This window comes from Crocodylus siamensis, chromosome 1 (assembly GCF_052110815.1).
Source record: "Crocodylus siamensis isolate JL-2025a chromosome 1, ASM5211081v1, whole genome shotgun sequence".
NCBI lineage: Eukaryota > Metazoa > Chordata > Crocodylia > Crocodylidae > Crocodylus > Crocodylus siamensis.
Genome location: NC_143395.1, coordinates 386,365,633 through 386,386,171, shown reverse-complemented (window position 1 = coordinate 386,386,171; position 20,539 = coordinate 386,365,633). Strand labels below are relative to the sequence as shown.

General features: G+C 45.4%; 1 protein-coding gene across 1 annotated transcript; it reads right to left on the bottom strand.

The window, feature by feature from the left end:
• Positions 1 to 1,327: 1,327 nt before the first annotated feature.
• On the bottom strand, positions 1,328 to 2,908 carry GJA3 (gap junction protein alpha 3). Its single transcript, XM_090031752.1, has one exon. It carries the CDS (start codon positions 2,906 to 2,908, stop codon positions 1,328 to 1,330), a length of 1,581 nt encoding a protein of 526 aa, XP_089887878.1.
• Between the last annotated feature and the right edge of the window lie 17,631 nt (positions 2,909 to 20,539).

The following is a 20,539-nucleotide window of genomic DNA, read 5'->3' as shown; positions in this document are numbered from 1 at the left end:
TAAACCCTAGAAGATCACCATGTTACTTTAGTCATTTTTCCCATAACAGGCTGTAGTCTATGTTTGTGAGTACCGACTTGTAAGACTGTTACAATTTACTGTAGGAAAGGGCCACATACCAGCACGTAGCAGGAAAGAATGTTGCTACACGTGTTTAATATGACTAAAATTGTTTCCCATTACTTTCTCCTATGAGATCAAGGATCAAACTAAAATGTATAAATACACTGTCAAGTAATTTTTAACAAACAGATTAAAATTATTCTAGAAATGTTCAGATACTTTAAGATGTGCACTCAAATTTTACTTCTACTAAGCATTCCTTCCAGCTGGCTTAAGCTAACTATGTGTCAGTCTAAAACACTGAGCTCTATACTAGCCTATTGTTAGGCTACAACATACAGGGCCAAAATGTGATGAAACCATAATTCTTATTTTCTGAAGTAAAATTGTTGTGTGTTATACTTTCTGAGGTGTGTGGTTTACTTTCTCTCCTCCTTTAAGCAATTTAAGATGTCAAATGAAAAATATAACTAAAGATATTCAAAAGACTCCATGTGCTTAAAAACATTGTGTGGTCATCGTTGGCAAATACTAGATAAAAAGTTAAACTAGACACTTCCTTACAGGTCAAGAGTTGGGGGGAAAAATGGAAAGATGAAGCTCAGGAATAATTAAATCTACTATGGGGTTATCCAAACTTTGTCTAACTAAAGGGCTGCATTGGCAATTTGCCATGAACATAAAGGCTGCCCTAATTCATATTAAATGGAAGAGACTGCAATCACCCTGCTCTGTCAGGTTGGTCCACAGAGATGACAGGTGCCGCCAGGCCATGTGCCATTCTCATAGTCAGGGAAGTGTGGTTTAAGAGAAAGGAAAGAAAGCAGGACCTCAGAGTTCACACAGGGGAAAGTGGAAGTGAAGGCAAGGGTAAGATGAAAGATGACAGGCACAGGAGCACAAAATGTGCTAATGTTTCTCTTGGGAGAGCATCAACATGAGGGTGCATGCCCAGCTGCCACTGACACCTGTCATCTGTGCAGGCCTCCCATCTGGATGGCACTGAGAGTTCTGTCACTGACATCAATGAGTGCAGGTTTGGTCCCTTGGCCCACGGGCTGTGCTTCAGCCACCCCTGACCTACTAGAAAATGTCAATATTTATCCCCACTACAACTCACAGAGTGCAAGAACAGCAAGCTTCAAAGTTTGGAACCCCAGCCTCCCCCATCCCCTGGCCTGGGGTCTGGTCTCCCTCCCACACCATATGGTTCCCCATTACACTTTGCTTTTATCATCTGCTTCTTCCAGCACTGGAAACCAAGCTACACAGCCAAGTCATCTGACCTGGCTCTGCTGCTGCTGGACTTACTAGCCCTGCTTAAGCGCCGTGTGTCTATGAGCAGCGCTGGATCAGGCATCTCCACTGTGGTACAGGCAGGTGACATGGGTGATGCAGGCAAGACAGGTGAGGCAGGTGATACAGGAGAGGCAGGTGAAACAGGCCTTTCCTCCAAAGGTTCCTCTTCCCCTTCTATATCCCACTTGCTTCCACTTCCCCCGCTCAGGCTGGTGCTGCTGCCCACACTGTTGGCTGCTGCCACAGGTAGCTCTGGAGGCGGTGGTAGTGGTGGCTGCTCAGCTGGCTCCTCTGTCTCTGGAAGCTGTTGTCGGACACTGCTGGGGGTAGAGGAAGCTGCGGAGCTGGAAGGCGGTGGCTTCTTCTGCTCCTCAACTACCATGTTGGCCCAGTTCTGCTCAGCAGCTGAAGCTTGGCTGCTGGCATTCAAGTAATTGATGACAGCCAGCGTGGGCGTTGGGATGGGGGTTGGCGTTGGGATTGGTGAGGAGGTTGGGGTGGGGGTGGCAGTTTTCTGCTGCTCCTCAGCAACTGGGGGAGCCACAGGATAGCTGGCCACAGAAGGTGAGGCAGATGGTCGTGCCTTAACAGGGGACTCAGCATAGTAAGGTGGCACAGCAGCTGGAGTGAACAGAGGGGTGACAGCTCGGGTGTCAGGCAGAACAGGCGGTGCAGCATGAGCTGTTATCACTACTGGTGGTGGTGGAGGCATGGATGCAGGCTTGGCATCTCCTTCTATTATAACTGGTTCCACAGCTGTGATAGTGTCAGGGGTGTAGTGGTTGGTCATGCCCTGCTTGAGCTTCTTCCATCCCAGGTGGTAGATCTCAAGCATGTTGAGCAGCAGTGAGACACAGGCCACCACCAGCATAAAGATGATGAAAATGGTCTTCTCAGTGGGCCGAGAAATGAAGCAGTCCACGATGTTGGGGCAGGGCCAGCGGCTGCAGCGGTAGAGAGGCTTCAGCTCAAAGCCATACAGGAAATACTGGCCCACAATGAAGCCCACTTCAAAAAGAGTTTTGAAAATTATGTTGAAGACATAGGTGCGGAGCAGGGCACCCCCAATGCGGATCTTACCACGCTCATCACGGATCGGTAGCTTCTCTTTCTTCTTGGGAGGTGGCTCCTTTTTGCTGACACAGTTGTTGTTGCCTCCAGCTGCTGTCCCCAAATGGATGATGTCTTTGCAGCTCCCCTTCCTTTTCAGCTCTTCCTCTTTCTGTTTCTTCTTCTCCTCCATGCGCACAATGTGGAGCACGTGGCCCAAGTAGATAAGAGTTGGAGTGGACACAAAGATGATCTGCAGCACCCAGAAACGGATATGGGAGATAGGGAAGGCTTTGTCATAGCAGACATTTTCGCAACCAGGTTGCTGAGTGTTGCAGGTAAAGTCCGATTGCTCGTCTCCCCAGACCTCCTCAGCAGCAGCTCCCAGCACCAGGATTCTGAAGATAAACAGTACGGTCAGCCAAACTTTGCCAATGACCGTGGAGTGCTCCTGTGCATTCTCTAATAGTCTCCCCAGAAAGCTCCAGTCACCCATTGTTCCAGACTCCTAACCTGCAAGGAGAACAATAATAGCAATATTAGTCAAAGCAGACAGAGGCCAGTCTCCAAATAAACAGGTGAATATATATTTTCTTGCCAACATGTATTTATTGAAATATCTATACATTGGGGAATGTGTTTGCTATTACTAAGTAGCCCGTGCATACGTGTTAAGAATTACATATATAATAGGGGTGTGTGAAATGGGCCCTATCTGATTTGGATTCAGCAAGAATCGGGGATGGTGATTCAATTCGTTGATTCAGATCACTGTTCCTGATTTGATTCGGCCGAATCCAAAACTGAAGATTCAATACTGATTCAGAGAATCAGTGATTCGGACACAGACACAGCTTTAACTGTTTTTTCCATGTACCTTGAGGTATCAGCATGGCACGTGAACACTGCGATGCTAGGTGGGATGGAGCATCCCACAGAAGGGGGCGGTACCACATACTTGGTGGCAAACCTGGAAGTGGACCAGAAGTACTTCTGGGTCTTTCAGGGAGTGTGTGGGAGGACCCTCCCCCGCAACGCCACCCCCCAGCTTGGCAATCGGCAATGGGGGGTCCTCAGGTACCCCCCCAGATGCAGGAGGCACTAGTCACTGAACCAGGGGGACACCAGCGGGGTTCTCTTGCATGCTCACCAGCAGACTTGGAAGTGGACCAGCAGTGCTTCTGGTCGACTTCCAGGTCTGCTGCCGAGTGTGCTGGGGAGCCCCCTATGCTTCTGTCGGATACTCCATCTGCCCCAGCATCACAGCGTTCTTGAGCTGCCAGCTACCGAGAGAAAAGACATTTAAAGCTGTGTCTACATCCAAATCGTTGAATCTTTCCAAATCTCTCCAAATTGATTTAGAGGTTCCAATTTGACTCAGAGAGATTAAAGGGTCTCCTGATTCGATTCAGATTTGGAGATTCAGCCACCAAATTGAGCCAAATCTCCACTGAATCAAATCAGGGACCAAAGCTTCACATAGCCCTAATATATAATGTGTCAGCGATGACCATAGGTATATGCAAGTAGTGAAATTCATTCAGTTAGGATCTTACACATGATGTGTACTGGGGTAACTGTCTTGGTATCATTGTAGGCAACACAGACTCAGACCTCTAATTGCTCATACAAGGATTTAAATATCAAAGTCCCTGCCTACTGGCTTCTTTGCTTCCCATATCTCAAATATGCATCTAATTCTTCTTGCCTGTTTTTTTTGGGAAAAAGCGAGTACCCAACAAATCAATGAATCTGTGATTAAGTGTTAGTCAAGTGTTAGTCAAATGTGATATGAACTTGGCTAACCTCATTATTGTAATCATTGATATTATTTTTGCAGCATGTAGGACAACAAGGCATGGACCAGGCACCTGAGGTCCAACTAGATTCTGTACAAGTAAAGAACCAAAAGCTGGTTCATGCCATGGGATCCATTTGCTCTTATGCTTTAATTATTCATGGGAGCATGTATGTTGGGAACAAGGATGTTCCCTTGTAAACCAATTGCTTTACTTGTTTAAGAAGAAAGAAAAATGTGAGAGAGAAACCTCAACTATAGATGTAAAATAAAATATTAGAAACCAAGGATGAAAATGATAAATATTGCAATATTTTTTCTTCTATCCTGTCATCTGGCTTACAGTGAAAGCATATGCTTCAGTAAGAGTCTTCTGCCAACCTACTTTATCGTGGGATCTCTCATACCCTAGTTTTTGCTGTATAAAGTTATTATTCAGCAGAAAAATCCCTTGTGGCCTTACTCCTACAGAGAAAAAAATGTTGTCCCTAAATTTTCAAACATGTCTAGTGAGCCTGAGCGTTTCTGTTTTCTGCTGTTAGATATCTCTAAAGCTTTCTGACTCTTAGAGGGCAGACATTCAATGCTGTCTTAAACTCAATTGCCTTATTCAGCTGTCTCAAGCTGGACACCCAAAATAGAAGTACCCAGATTGCTAGTCAATTTTGAAAAGGGAAGTTATAATTTGTGTATTGCTTCTATGTGGGGTATATGAAGGAAGTGCATCTCCCCATCCTTGTAAACTTTAATACTTCGGACCATCTTCTGTGTTTTATATGCCAGTATTTGCTGTTTGCACTGCTTTCAGAAACACCCAAATAGTACATCTTTCTCTTACCTAGCAGCTTGCAATTCAAAAGAATGTATTTGTATACGAAGAAAAATCAGTACCTGGTTTGTTTGTATATCCAACTATCTCTTCTGTTCAAAATATTTTTAATAAACTGGCCAAATTAAAATTTTGCTGCAGTGGAATTAGATTCTTTCTGAGAAAGTGGATACTCTAAAATTTACATTCCTTAATGTAAAATAGAAACTGCACATATAGCCCACCTGTGTCTGTGAAATTCTGTTCTAATAAATTACAACAGGCAAAATGTCTTATCTCAGATATTTTTATAGGAATTTGGAATTGTAGTGCGTACGTTTATCAAAGCTTTGATTTATCAAGGTATTCATAACAATCTTTGTGACAAAATGAGACATGCTTCCATATGCAATTATTTTGACATTCACATTCAGTTTTATTTCAACAACTCTTTTTCTTGATTTCTTCGTTGTTATATGTAAAATGAACCACTTTATTTTCTCTAAGGATTAGTATGATCAAAATAAATTCTTGGTGATAAAGCTACGTTGTATTTCTGGTTCTGTTCAAATAATTGGTTGTGATGTCTTAGGAAAGAAAATGTCTTATTCCTTTCTTCCTCCCTCAAAAACAAAATTGTGGATTTGAATTCTACTGTTATGATACATCTCTCAAAGGATGTCCATATTTGGTTATCATCATAATTAGGTTTACATAGCAATTCTATTACAAATAAATGAAGCTTTCAAGTTTCAGAACAGTATTCTTCTACATACTTCAGTGACAATATGTAGTTCTTATATCGTTTTAGCAGATTTTAAAGTAATGATAATTTTTTTCCTTTTATCTTTGAAAAAACTTTTGTATAGTTTATTAAAACACTAGCACTTTTAGCTTTTGAAGCTCCTTTTCCATTACAAGATGATAGTAGGAATGTTGCTAGACAATAATCAGGGAATTCTGATTTAGCATTTTAGTGCTTGTGATCCCAAATTAAAGTAGATTAACTTTTAAAGATAAATTAGGTTATATTCATTTGATTACATATACTGGATACAAATATATACTTCTCTCAATGTATCAATGCAAGAATTAAGCTTGAGTATGTTGGTATGAACTGCTGTACTTTTAAGTGTTTACATTTACTTTATGATCTTAATTTTGAATTTCTTAGATTTATGATTGCTTGTTTTGTTGGGAATTAATTTATGAACTAATGGGAATATTAACTTTGGGAGCTAATTAATTAGCATGGCATTTGTTTACTTTAAAATATATGTCTTTTCAGTTGTGCCAACAATTAAATGAAGATTTAGTGTTTAAATTATTTTAAAGTATTTTATGTGAAAAAATTGATAGATACTAAGCTGAAGGTATGTATGTAGTTATCACCCTGAAATCAAGTTTCCCTTTCTCTGTTGTATACCACGCTCTTCTGCACACACAGCCCAAATTATCCCTCTGTTCTCCCCTACTGATTAGACCCAGTAAAAATTTGGGGAAGGGGAAGATAAATATTTAGAATTAAGAATATTTTTCTCATTATTCCTCAAAACAAAAAGTTTCTTCTTCAGCAGAAGCTGGGACTTTAAACTCTCATCGTTTCAGTGAGACTAGAGCCAGACGCTGCTCTTAGTAAAGATGGCCAGTGTTCCCCCTAAAGGTGAAGCCACGGTCCCTTTATGAAAGCTGATGGCCTCTGTACTGTCACACAGCAGAAAAGAGAACTGTGCAGAGCTGGTGAATAGAGGTGGTATCTATCTCTGCTATAGGAATAACTTGTGGTGGTAATCTTACTGAGAACAACAGGAAGTAGTGGCACGTCTATGAGCATCTCTGAAGGAAAATTTCATTAATACCAATAATCCTAAACCAGGTATTTTCAATGATTTCCCATTGCATTAGGAAAACTTATAGCCTTTTTTGACACACTTCAATGTAGCCAAATCATTTTTGCTCTTTGATTATTCTAAGAAAGGTGTGACAGAATGATAAATGTAGTAAAGCAGTTATATAAATATTAATTTTAATTCATAAACAAATTAATGGATTTACTTACATATCAGAAAACGCTTGTACTGTATTACTGAAAAAGAAAGTGCTGTTAAGTGTGAGAAGGGCACGTGTATTCTTTAAACATTATGAAGCAGGGTTAAGAGCTGACTGAAATGGAAAACTCAGCTCAGTATGCACCAGGGCCTCCCTAATGTGCATACTACATAGACAGTTTTTCTATATCTTCACTTGACTTGCGGTACTCATTATCTTTGAAAATCAGACCCAGCATTTCCCATTAGGGTCCTAGCAGCAGTGCAACTCTATCAGTGGTAGCAAGGGTGGTAGAACAAGTGTAATTGGAAATGGCTTTTTTTGCCGTCAGTAACCTAAACCTGCTTTTGGCAGAGTTAGATGATACAGTGATACTAATATTGGTACGTACGGTGCATGCACACTAGTGCTCCAACCACTGCTACCAACTCTTGGAACTGCTGTTATGCTTTACACGTTCCTGAAAATACCAGTATAAGCACAACCCTGGGGACACATTTAAACATAAAAGAAAAAGTAAGGCCAAAAAGTTCTACAGATTCTTGAGGTTAGGAATTATTTCCCTCTACTGTACTCAAATATCACAGGTCACAAAGGATGACAGAGAAGAGACCCTGCCACTTCACCTCCAGAGCCACTGAAGTCAACAGGACTTGAAGGTGCTTAGCACCACTGAAAAATCAGGTCACATATTCACATGCCTACATCTAAATCTAGGCACCTAACTTTGAATTGCCATTTCTGAAAAGTATAGGCCAGGTAAACTTAAATCTTTATTGTGCATGTACTTGTTTTAGCAGAGCTAAATCAGATCTTAGCCTCTGTGCTGAACTTCTACTGATGTTACTATGAATTTCATACACAAATCTAGGAAAATATACAGCCCTGAACTTGACCATCATTTGGTGTGATTTCTCTTCCTTTTACTGGCTGAGAAAAACAGGTGAACTTTTACATGTCATTCTCTGATTCAACATTCAGAAAAACAACAATTGCAAAGGTCTCCTGATTCACTCACACAAGCAGTTTCTTTAAGCCAATGACACTGAAAACATAGGCAGTTCTGCTTAAAAATCAGTGAGGGATTCTACTTATGAATAAATAGCACAAATATTACTCACTACGTTTGATGGAAGTACTCAAATGAACTGTGTGTGAACGCATATACTGTATGCACTTTTCGTGTGTGCACGCACATGCACAGCCACAAAAATATAAAAATATTGAATATATGTATGTATACACACATATATTCAATATATAAAAATATTCTTAAATTATGATGTCTGATTTCTCACAACATTTTATTTTTTATCCAGGAGGAAAAAAGATAACTCACTGGTATCCGCACAATTGGCCAATTATTACTTCTAACCATGCTTTTGAAGATATCATAGCAAAGGTACATCACCATATATGTGCATTTAAAGGTTTTATATATAATTTTGCGTATATAAAAACTGCAGACTTTCAGAATCGTACTGCTGTCATACATAGATCAGAACCACTTTGTGGAAATAAATGTATTGCTAAAATATAATTGGGTTACCTACATCCATTATTAAGCAAAATTCCCTATCAGTTTTAAGAGGAAGATATTTAAAAGTAATTATATTGGTTTGGGATATCATAGACATTAAACCCTTTTTAAGGACATTATTCCCTAATTGCACACAACTATGCCTCAAAAATTATGTGCAGCACACGTGCATACACACACAATATTTTGTCCAGTCTCATTTTAAACATATCTTAAAATGTAGATGTCCACAGCATCCCCTCAAAACCTAATAAGTATAGAATTTTTTACCTGAAATTCATCCTTAATTTTACCTCCTCATATTATTTCTCCTTTTAGACTACCTCATATTTGTTTTAGATTTCATACCAATTTCTTTACACATTAATAATTTAAAACAGGTATTTAATGAGAAAAGATCTTCAAACACTGAAAATATCACCACTCCCACTTTAATTTAAATGCTCAAATATCTTTGCCACGCTCCTGTTTTCGGTCCCTAGCTGAATGCCCGTAAAGGCAGTTCAAGAGCCGTGACACTGCACCAGGTTTCCAGTGTGTCACAACCACAAGAGGGAATGACATATTTCGCCAGTTATGTCTTCAGCTCAAACTTAAAAAAAAGATGCAATGAAAATCTGTTTGCCTGGAATAAAACACACAGATTGTTTGTGGTGAACGTGAATTTCTGGCCCCAGAAATTCTCTTTTTCTCTTTTTTCTTTTTTCTTTCTTTTTTTTTTTTTGAGGAGGGGCTGTCAACAGATTGTTGCACAATAGTTTTTTTCCTTTAGATTCATCTGCTGCACTTGTGTTACACGCTAAGGTTTCAAGAGTATGCCCTTCACCTAACAGCAGAGTGCTGCCCACCAGCCCCTGCAGGGACCTCACTACAACCCCCACGCACGCGCCTCCAGGGCAGGTTTTGCCCGGCCAGGGCAGCTCAGGGCGGGAGCCCAGCCCCTGCCACACCTTGACACTGTTGAGGGAGAAAGAAACCCGTAAACATGGGCTCTCCCCGCTACTTGGCGCTTGTCAAACTCCGACGTGAGGAGCTAGCAGCAGCCGTGGCTCTGAGCGGCGGGGCTGGGCTGCCCTGCCCGGGCTCCAGCATCCCAGCAAGAGCCCCGGGGGGGCTCTGACACGGCCGCGCGGCGGGACCCGGCTCCGGCGGCCCCGGGGGGCAAGCGGGCGCCTCGGAGGCGCGCGACTCGGCCCTGCTGCTCCGGGAGGCTGCCGGGGACCTTCCGGCCGCCGCGGGCTGGAGGCTGGTCCTGCTCGGGGGCAGCGCGCGGAGGCGGAGGCGGAGGCGGAGGCGCGGCGGCAGGTGCGCTGCCTCTGCACCCGGCCCCGGCCCCGGCGGGCGCCCCCCGCGCACGTGCGGATGCCGCCGCCGCCGCCCGTCGTTGCTACGGAGCGGGAGCCCCGGGAGCCACCCGCCCTGCTGCCCCCTGTGCGCCCGGCCCTGCCCCTGCCCCTGCCCCTGCCCCTGCCCCTGGGGGCAGCAGCCCGTGTCGTGTGTGCTATGCCTGCCTCGCCTCGCGCGGGGACCTCGGACGCAGCCAGCTCCTGCACGGACACCCCCCGACGGCAGCCGCTTGCCCCAGGCACGGCTGCCCCCGCGCCCTCCCCCGGGCTGAGCTGCAGGCGGCGCCGGGAGGGGCTGGCGGCTGCCCCGCGGCGCGGGCGGCCCTACCTGCCGCGCGGGATGCCCGAGGTCTCCGCTACAGCCTGCGCCGCGACACTGCCCGGGCCATGGCGCGGCGGCGCCTTTCAGCGGCACTCGCCTATAGGCACCGGGCGGGCGGGCTGCCCTCCGCCCTCCCCCGGCCCCGCCGCCGCCGCCCCCGCCCGCGCTCGCCCCACGGCCCCGCTCGGCACGTGGGAGCCGCCCCCGCCTGGTCCCCGCCCCCCACGCCCGGCCAGGGGCGCATCCTCCGGCGGGGACGGAGGCCGCTGGGCGGGGGAACCACCCGGGGGGGCTCGGGGCTCCCCCGCCCCGGCGCAGGAGCCCGGGGGCAGCGCGGGGCTCCCCCCTCCCGGCTCCGGCCGCGGCTGCCGGGGCCCGCGGGCGGGACGCAGCGCCGTTCAGCGGCCGCCCCCGGCCCCATGGCGCTGAGCGGCCGGGACGAGCCTCGGAGGGAACTGGGCTTTGGCAGGGCAGGTCTGTGGGTGCCCGGCCAGCGGCAGCGCGCTGTCGGCACTGGGGGCGAGGGCTGGTCCAGCTCCGCAATTATTCCGGCGGGAGAGCAGGGCTCTTGCACCCCGCTTGATTCCTGCTTCACCCACACTTTAAGACAGGGGGAGGCCGCATGTTCTGTTATGGAATCGCAGCATCCTAGAAAGTGAGGCTTGGAAGAGACCTCAGGACCGCATCTATTAACCCCCTGCTCCAGCCAGGGCCATCCCCAACCAGATCATCCCAGCCAAGGCTTTGTCTGTCTGGGTCCTAACAGCTTCTAAGGATGGAGATTCCAGCACCTCCTCTCCCGGGAACCTGTTCCAGTGCGTTACTGCTGCCCTCCTAGTGAGAGAGGGTTTTTTTCTGAATACCTAACCTGAACTTCCCTGGCTGCAACTTGAGCCTGTTGCTGCTTGTCCTGTCATCTGCCACCACGGAGAACAGTCCAGCTCCATCCTCTTTCAAACCCCGCTTCAGCTACCTGAAGGCTGCCATTAAATCCCCCCCTCAGTCTTCTCTTTGCCAGACTAAATAAGCGCAGTTCCCTCAGCCTCTCCCCATAAATCATGTTCCCCAACTCCCTCACCATTAGCGTCTACCTGATCCTTTCTAAACTCTTCACTTCACAGGTGTTAACCACCCTCTCTCCTTTTTTAATATTCCACTAATTAAACTATTATTTCTTCTGCACTTCTGCTGTCTGTTTGCTGCTCCTGGTAATGTAGCTCCTACCAGCAGATTGTTTTTAACTCTAGCTAAGAATGTGGACTGGTGTGGAAACATTAACTCAGGTGCACGTAAACTCAGGTGCAGAAATAACGTTCAGTGAAGCCCTGGGTGCTCTGTCAAGATGCTCAAGAAGGCTTCATTTTGTTTTATGAATCAGAAAGGGATGTCCTTCTCATTCTAATGACTGCAAGGCTAAAGAAATAGCATGTTAGGATTATTTTTACCTAGTTTGTTGTGTTTTTAATATATAATGTGTGATACAGGAAACTATACACATTCCAGTACAGTTATATTTGTTTTTGCTTCAATCTTAAAGTGAATAACAGAGCCCTAGGCCCCTAGCATATTAGTAAAGCTGCTAATTCCTTTTTATCTGGAAACTGATACATGTTATATTAAATGTAATGATGCATCACACTATAAGCACTCCCCTTTGCAAAATCCTAGATATGCCTACATGCAAGAAGTATGGGCCTTTGGGTGATGTATTTTATTGGACCAACTGCATCATCATCATCATCATTATTTTTATTATTATTGCTGTCACACCTAGGAACACTATTCATGGGCCAGAACTTCAAATCTCTCCTTGTAGTTTACAGCATGCGTATGAAACAATACATTATTTGCCACTAAATTATAGAAAAAGTAAATGCTTCAGCAAATTATTACTATTATGAATATAAATCAATCAATCTGAAGAGTAAAGATAATCTTTTTGTTCATCCCTTTACTACTTTATTTGCTTGACTGAATCATGATACCAAGTTCTTAGGTTTTTTGGAACTGTGCCATGGAGACATAGCCTTTTTAGTTTAGAATGTCTCTGGCTGCTTTCTCGTGTTCTTTAGAGGTAATTATTTTGTTATTCTTATTTCTCTTGCTCTTATTGGACTTTTCTGGGTCTCTGGCCTCTCTGATTTTTCAATTTTCTTAAGAATGATCCATCTTTTTTATCAAAAACAAGACAAGAGTAGATGGTGGATTTGCAGAGCCAGTGTCAAAAGCTGAGGATTTTCAAAGGCCCCTGGAAATAAGGCACCTGTCCCCTTGGAAGTCATTGGGCAATGGATGGCCAGCTCCCATATGAGTCTTTGACAGTCTCCTTTGCCCATCTCTTGTTGATTTTTACATCAAAGCCAAATACCTAAATCTTAGTAGGTCTCTTTAGCAGCTGACCTAACGTCCATTGAAGTCACTGTGATCCAATAGTGCCAATGTACAGTAAAAGCTCTGTTATCCGGTATCCCCCAGGAACAGGGGATGCCGGATAACAAAATATGCTGCTCAACTGAGCAGCCCCAGCCACCGCTTCTCATGCCACGTCTGGGGCATCCCCCCACCCCTCCCATGGCATTGCCGCCACTCCTGTGGGGCCCACATGGCTCCGCAGCACAGGGCAGCAGGTCCTTCACAGCCCCACACAGCTGTTATGCCCCCAGGCTGTGGGGGCTCAGCAACACAGGCTGCTTTGCCCTGAGCCACAGGGGCTTGGAGAAACGGGAAGTGCCACGGTGGGCACTTCTGGTTTCACTTTATCTTATAAGCCAGCATGCCAGTCAGCCAGCATGCCAGTCAGTGGAGCATGCTGGCTTGTAAGATGCCAGATAACAGAACTTTTACTGTACTTTGTACATGATCCTTATAAGATGCAGTTACTTTAGAAGTGCAGTTTTTTAGTATGCACTGATATGGATTTTATAGCTTGATATAAGGCTGTACTTTTGTAAGCCTCCCATTCATTTTGTCATTCCACTTCTTTCTTGCAAATTTGTTATTTATCTTTAGGGTTTTTTCTACAGGTTTCCCTCACTTTATGGTCTACATGCATTCCTGGAAAACAGCGCATAACTCAAATTTGCATAAAGGGAACCCACTTTACAATGTAACAAATAGGGATATGTTCCAAGACCTTGACTGTACTGTCCCCAGGCCCATTTTGACCACTTTTACACAACAATTTTGGTGCTCACCAACAGCAGACAGTACACACGAGCACAGGGCACTATCATAGTGGAGATGGCAACTACAGAAACACATGTCGCAGACAACGAGTGAGGAGCACAGATCCACACAGGAAACTATATTTTGGTGCATGTCACTCCCACAATGCACCGCACAAAGCAGCTGACTGCAGGCTTCCACCACACTGATTGCATAGGAGTGAATTTACCTCACATGTAATGAATTTTTGGTATAAAAAGGGTCAGCGCATAAGAGCAAATTTGCACATACAGAACCTGCATAAAGCAAGGGAAACCTGTATTTCATCCTGGATGATGCTTTGTTCTTCTAATGCTTGCATTTGTGATGTGAAATCTCAGTGTAGCTAAAAAACAACGTGCAGCTGTCTCTTTTGGGTTGTTTCCTTTTTTTAAATAAACCTTGGAGGAGAGAATCTCATTCTCTTCCATGAGTTACTTGTTTTAATATAAAACCTAGATTCCTTGCACAAAGGAAGTCATGGGATACTTTTCAGGTATGCTTTTCACTTAGAAGGACACCTGTCGGTTTTTCCATTGAGAAATAGCCCATAGTTTGGGCTGCCTTTGTGGCTTCACGTTGACTTGGTGTGGAGTTCAAGCCATGATCCTGTAACTGGCAATCGTTCAACAGAGAAAATATACTAACTTTATTACATCTCCACTTGGGTTCAGGAGTCCACCAAAATTCTATAAAGCTCAGAACTGAGGCTGTAGTACTCTTTCTCAGGCAGTTGCTAAAGAGATTAAATATTATTTTTGTTATAGACCTCTTCTACCACCATCTGGTACTTGGGCATTTATATGTTATGGCAAATCTACTTTAGGCAAATGATGCATTGCTGAAAAAAGTGGCTTCGTAGAATCAGAATTGGAAGGGACCCTAAGGGTCATCTAATCCAACTCCCTGCACAAATGACAGGATTTGCTATTATTAACCTCTCAGAGAGATGCCTATCCAGCCTTTTCCCACTGCACCTCCTCAAGCAACAGGGGAAATGATTGACATGCTATTTGTCACAGAGTCTTCTGGACCCTTAGCAAGGTGGTACTGCAGTTCAGATCATTGAAACTGAGTCTTACAAATCCAAACAATGAAAATTGGTTCTCACTAGCTAAAGTACAAGCATTCAAATGCATGCTATCACATATATTTTAAATATATTTGCAAGCCTTTCTGACTGCTGACCTGAGAAAAAGATAATATTAGGCATAACAATTTTGTTAGCACACAAACTAGCATGATGTCTCAGAGGAACAACAACAAGTACAATTTCTTAATAACTGGACCTGACTATATCAGCAGGAGGCAGGGCATGTCATTTTCAAGGTTCTTTGTGCTGCTCTGTACAACTAAAATATGTCATTCAAGAAAAACTTTGTCTGAATCTTGCCTTTCTTGGACCATTGTCAAGTGTAAGATATTATAATGTCCTTTGAGGATGCTCTTGAAAAGTTCTGGAAATTTTATGGCAAAGTTCTGACTGGATGTTGTTGAAGAGCCTTGCAGTCTCTGAGAAGGTCTGGAGGAAAGTGTGTCACAGAAGACAGAATGAAATAGACTATCTATCTATCTATCTATGTTTATATCACACAACATCTTTCTTTCCCCTTTTAATTCTCCCCACTGCTTTTTCTGACAACTCCACTTTGCTTTCTCTAACAGCCTCACAATCTCAGTGTGATCTTCAATTCTTCTTTCTCCTTTTATGTATGTAAAGTATCTTGGTAAGTCTTGTCATATCATCTTCCTCTTTAACAATGCCCAGGTTAATGCTAACAGCTTTGTCTAGCTTTTGACTTGGTTATTGTGAGATAGCTAGCTAACTAACTAGCTAGCTAGATAGATGTGGATAGGTATATAGATGTGCACATGCATGCACACATGCACATACACACTCATATTTCACAATTATATATTTAAAATAGCATGAAGAGTTCAAAGGTAAAGACATTGTAGAGAGAAGAGTTTTGGCCCAAGTGCACAAAAGTATTTAGGTATCTAACTCATATGTAGACACTTAATTTCCATAGAAATAAATAGGAACTATTTAGGTAAATAGGTAAATAAATAGGTAGTTAAGCAGGAGTTAGCTACGTAAATACCTTTGTTGACCTGGGTCTCAAAGACAAGGCTATGTAAAAACAAAGGAACCACCATACTCCTCTCACTCCTATATGTCCATGTTTTGGGGAGCCTTTCCTTTCAAGAAACAATTCACAGAGCCATTGTCCCACATGGTCCTGTTTCATTACAATTTCTAGGTAGTAATTTTCCATTTATCCAAGTGGTGATTTGGGTAATTTTGATTTTGGTGAGTTTGGCCGGCTTAGTTTGCCTGCCATATCAGAGAGCTGAATAGTGATTGTTCTAGTTCAAGAGTTTCAAACTCACCTGTGCCCCTGGGCTGGATTAGGACCATACAGATTCTCATGAGCTGGATCAGAACTATGAGGAGTCTCATAGGCTGCATCTGTACCTGGTGGCAGCAGCAGAGTAAGGAGCTGTGATGGGACAAGCAGTAATGTGGGAGTTAGTTTCATAGTTTCATAGTAGCTAGAGTCGGAAGGGACCTAGGTAGATCATCTAGTCCGACCCCCTGCCTTGGCAGGAAAGAGCACTGGGGTCAGATGACCCCGGCAAGGTGCTCATCTAACTTCCTTTTAAAAATCCCCAGGCTAGGAGCCTGCACCACTTCCCCTGGAAGCCGGTTCCAGGCCCTAGCCGCCCTGACTGTGAAGTAGCGCCTCCTAATATCTAATCTAAACTTACCCTCCGCCAGCTTGTGACCGTTATTCCTGGTCACTCCTGGCAGCGCACGGGGGAACAGGGACTCCCCCAATACCTGCTGGTCCCCCCTGACCAGTTTGTAGCAGGCCACAAGGTCCCCCCTTAACCTTCTCTTGTGGAGGCTAAACAGGTTCAGGTCCCGTAGCCTCTCCTCATAAGGCCTGCCCTGCTGACCCCTGATCATACGAGTGGCCCTTCTCTGAACTCTTTCCATATCGTCCACGTCCCTCTTGAAGTGTGGCGCCCAGAACTGGACGCAGTACTCCAGCTGCGGCCTGACCAGTGCCGCATAGAGGGGGAGGATCACCTCCCTGGACCTGCTCGAGATGCATCTGTGGATGCATGACAGGGTACGGTTGGCCTTCTTGACTGCCTCCCCACACTGCCGGCCCATGTTCATCGTGGAGTCAATGACGACTCCAAGATCCTTTTCCGTCTCCGTGCTGGCAAGAGGGGAGTTCCCCAACCTGTAAGTGTGGTGCCGGTTCTTCCTCCCCATGTGCAACACCTTGCACTTATCAGTGTTAAACCCCATCCTATTCTCATCCGCCCACCGTTGCAACCTGTCAAGGTCAGCTTGTAGCCTATTGCACCCTTCTAGTGCACCCACATCCCCCCACATCTTAGTGTCATCAGCAAACTTGAACAGGGTGCTTTCTACCCCCTCATCCAAGTCACTGATGAAGATGTTGAACAGTGCGGGCCCAAGGACCGAGCCCTGCGGAACCCCACTGCCCACGTCCTTCCAGGTCGAGAAGAACCCATCCACTACCACCCTCTGGGTGCGGCCCTCCAACCAGTTGGCGACCCATTTGACTGTGTGGGCATCGACACCACAGTCTCCCAGCTTTTTGATGAGGACAGGGTGAGAGACAGTGTCGAAAGCCTTCCGGAAGTCCAGAAAGACTACATCCACAGCAACCCCTGCGTCTAATGATTTGGTGACCTGATCGTAAAAGGCCACCAGATTGGTCTGACAAGACCTGCCACTGATGAACCCATGTTGGTTGCCCCTGAGCATGCATTCCCCCGCAAGGCCCTCCTGGATGTGTGCCAGGATAATTTTTTCAAAGAGCTTACCCGGGATTGAGGTAAGACTAACTGGCCTGTAATTTCCCGGGTCCTCTTTTTTTCCCTTTTTGAAGATAGGGACCACATTGGCCCTCTTCCAGTCCTCCGGCACCTCACCAGAGCACCACGAGTGCTCATAGAGCCGCGCCAGGGGTCCCGCAATGACCTCGGCCAGTTCCTGTAGAACCCTAGGGTGAAGATCGTCCGGACCAGCGGACTTGAACACGTCCAGCCTCTCCAGAAGTACCCTAACTAACTCCTCGCTAACCCCTGGCCCAGGCGTGTCTCTCCCATCCATCTTTCCTCCCACCACCAATGTATGTTTCCAGTGAGGCTCCATAGCCAAAAATTCAACGGCGGGGCCTGTCCTTGCCCACCCTGCCTCAAATTCCTACACCCTGTAGGAGCCCCGTGGGCCAAATGAAATGGCTCTGTGGACAAGATTTGGCCCATTGGATGGATCATTGATACCCCTGTTCTAGCTTACCTGAAGATTTGTCTGGGCAAGGTGGTTTTGCACTTATTGAGAGCTTCTTTCTAAGGTTGCACAGAAGTTGCATGTCAATTTTTTCCTGTGTCTCCCGTGATCTGGTTTCACTTTATCCGAGAAAGTGGTATGTGTTGGATATTAAGTATGGCTTAAATGCTATAAATATTGGATTCAGACTTTTCTACTATTCCAGCCTCAGTGGCCACATTTACACAAGGTGCTGGCTGCACAGTAATTACTGCATGGTCACTTAGTACTTGTTTATACAAGTAACCAAAGCTACTGCACAGTAGTATCACCAAACAGCTTTTATGTGATGCTGACTGAGCGGTAGCTCATTACTACTGTGCAGTAGCATCTTGTCACACTTTGCGTGATTGCAGCAAAGCGGTTAGGAAGGCCAAGGCAGAGACGGAACTAGGGCTGGTGACCAGAATTAAGGATAACAAAAAGTTCTTTTTTAAATACATAGGGAGTAAGAAGAAGGCACCAGGTAACATGGGGCCCCTACAGGACAGGCTTGGAAATCTGGTGATTGCAGCAAAGGAAAAAGCTGATCTCTTCAACGAGTTCTTTGCCTCCATATTTCTGAGCAGGAACCAGGACAACTCCCCCACTAGGATTAAGGACAGGGTAGGGGACACGATGCCATGCCTAGGGTCTGGGAGAATCTAGTTAGGGAACTCTTGGAGAAGCTGGACATGTGTAAATCAGCAGGTCTGGGTGCTCTTCATCCAAGGATACTGAGGAAATTGGCAGAGGTCATAGCAGGGCCCCGGCACGGCTGTATGAGTACTCATGGTACTCGGGCCAGGTCCCAGAGGACTGGAAAAGGGCCAATGTGGTCCCCATATACAAGAAAGGGAGAAAGGAGGACCTGGGTAACTATAGGACAGCTAGTTTCACCTCAGTCCTTGGGAAGACCTTTGAGAAAATTATCAAGCGACACATCTGTGGGGGCCCAGCATGGGAGGTAATGCTTAGGCAACCAACATGGGTTCATTGTGGGCAGATCCTGCCTGACTAGCCTTGTTTCCTTTTACAACCAGGTCACAAAGTCCTTGGATGTGGGCGTTGAGGTGGATGTCATCCATCTGGACTTCAAGAAGGCCTTTGACACTGTTTCTCACCCCATTCTCATAAAAAAAAAAACTAGGCAACTGTGGCACTGATGCCTACACAATCAGATGAGTGGCAAATTGTCTCGATGGTCATACCCAGAGAGTGGTCATGGACTGTTTGTTTTTGACCTGGAGGGATGTGGGCAGTGGAGTTCCCCAGGTCTCGGTCCTGGAGCCTGTGCTATTCAACATCTTTATCAGTGACTTGGAGGTGGGTGTGAAAAGCACGCTGTCCAAATTTACTGAAGACACAAAGATGTGGGGAGAAGTGGGCACACTGGAGGGAAGGGACAAAATCCAACTAGATCTAGACCAGTTACAGAGGTGGGTAGATGAGAAGAAGATGGAATTCAACACAGACAAGTACAAGGTGCTGCATCTAGGCAGAAGGAACCAGCAACACACCTATAGGCTGGGGAACGCCCTTCTTACCAACACAGTGGCTGAAAGGGATCTTGGAGTCATTGCTGACCCCAGGATGAACATGAGCTGCCAATGCAAGGAAGCGGTCAGTAAGGCTAGCCGCACCTTGTTGTGCATGTACAGATGCATCACAAGCAGGTCCAGGGAGGTGATCCTTCCCCTCTGTGCGGTATTGGTCAGGCTGCATGCAGTTCGAGTACTGCGTCCAGTTCTGGGTACTGCACTTCAAGAGGGATGTGCCTAACCTGGAGAGGGTCCAGAGGAGGGCCACTCACATGCTCAGGGGGCATCAGGCCAGGCTATATGAAGATAGACTAAAGGGGCTGAATCTATTCAGCCTCCACAAGAGAAGGCTGAGAGGGGATCTGGTGGCCATCTATAAACTCACCGGGGGGACCAGTGGAAAATAGGCGAGGCCCTGTTCCCCCAGGCACCACCTGGGATAACGAGGAATAATGGACACAGATTGGTTGAAAGTAAGTTCAGGCTTGATATCAGGAGTCATTACTTTAGGGTTATTGCTGCCAGGCTCTGGAATGGGCTTCCAAGTGAGGTGGTGCTCTACCCTACCTTGGGGGTCTTCAAGAGGAGGTTGGATAGATATCTGGCTGAGGTATTATGATCCCAGCATTCATTCCAGTACAGGGCAGGGGGGTCAGACTTGATGATCTGTTCAGGTCCCTTCCAACCCTAGAAACTATGAAACTATGCTACCGTGCGCACAGTCAGCATTTTGTGTAGACGTGGCCAGGTTTTGTTTTTCATAGTCCTATGAAAAAAGCTCTAAACCTCAAGATCATCCATCCCCTCTTGAATGAGAGACTGAAATAACCAAACTTACAAACTGTAAAGCAAACTCCTCTTAATGTCAAAGTATCTTCCCATGAGACAAGATATTTTATTAGGAGAGTTCTTGCCTAGGGGTACATATAGGGAGGGGTGATTCAGCTTTCTCTTCATGCTATCACTTGTTATTGGGTGAAATTATGTTTCTACTTTTTAGATGCTTTTGGCCAGCAGATCCTATAGATCTTTCAAAGAGATGCATTTTTGTCTTCTGACTGCTCACCACTTTTACTAGCTTTCAGGAACATTTTTTAGGCTAGGAGAAGATGTTTTCCCAGAGACGATTACTTACCACTAATTTTCTTTGTCACTGTCTTCT

Coding starts and splice junctions, on each gene's coding strand:
- GJA3 (XM_090031752.1), bottom strand. CDS start 2,908: ATGGGTGACTGGAGCTTTCTGGGGAGACTATTAGAGAATGCACAGGAG.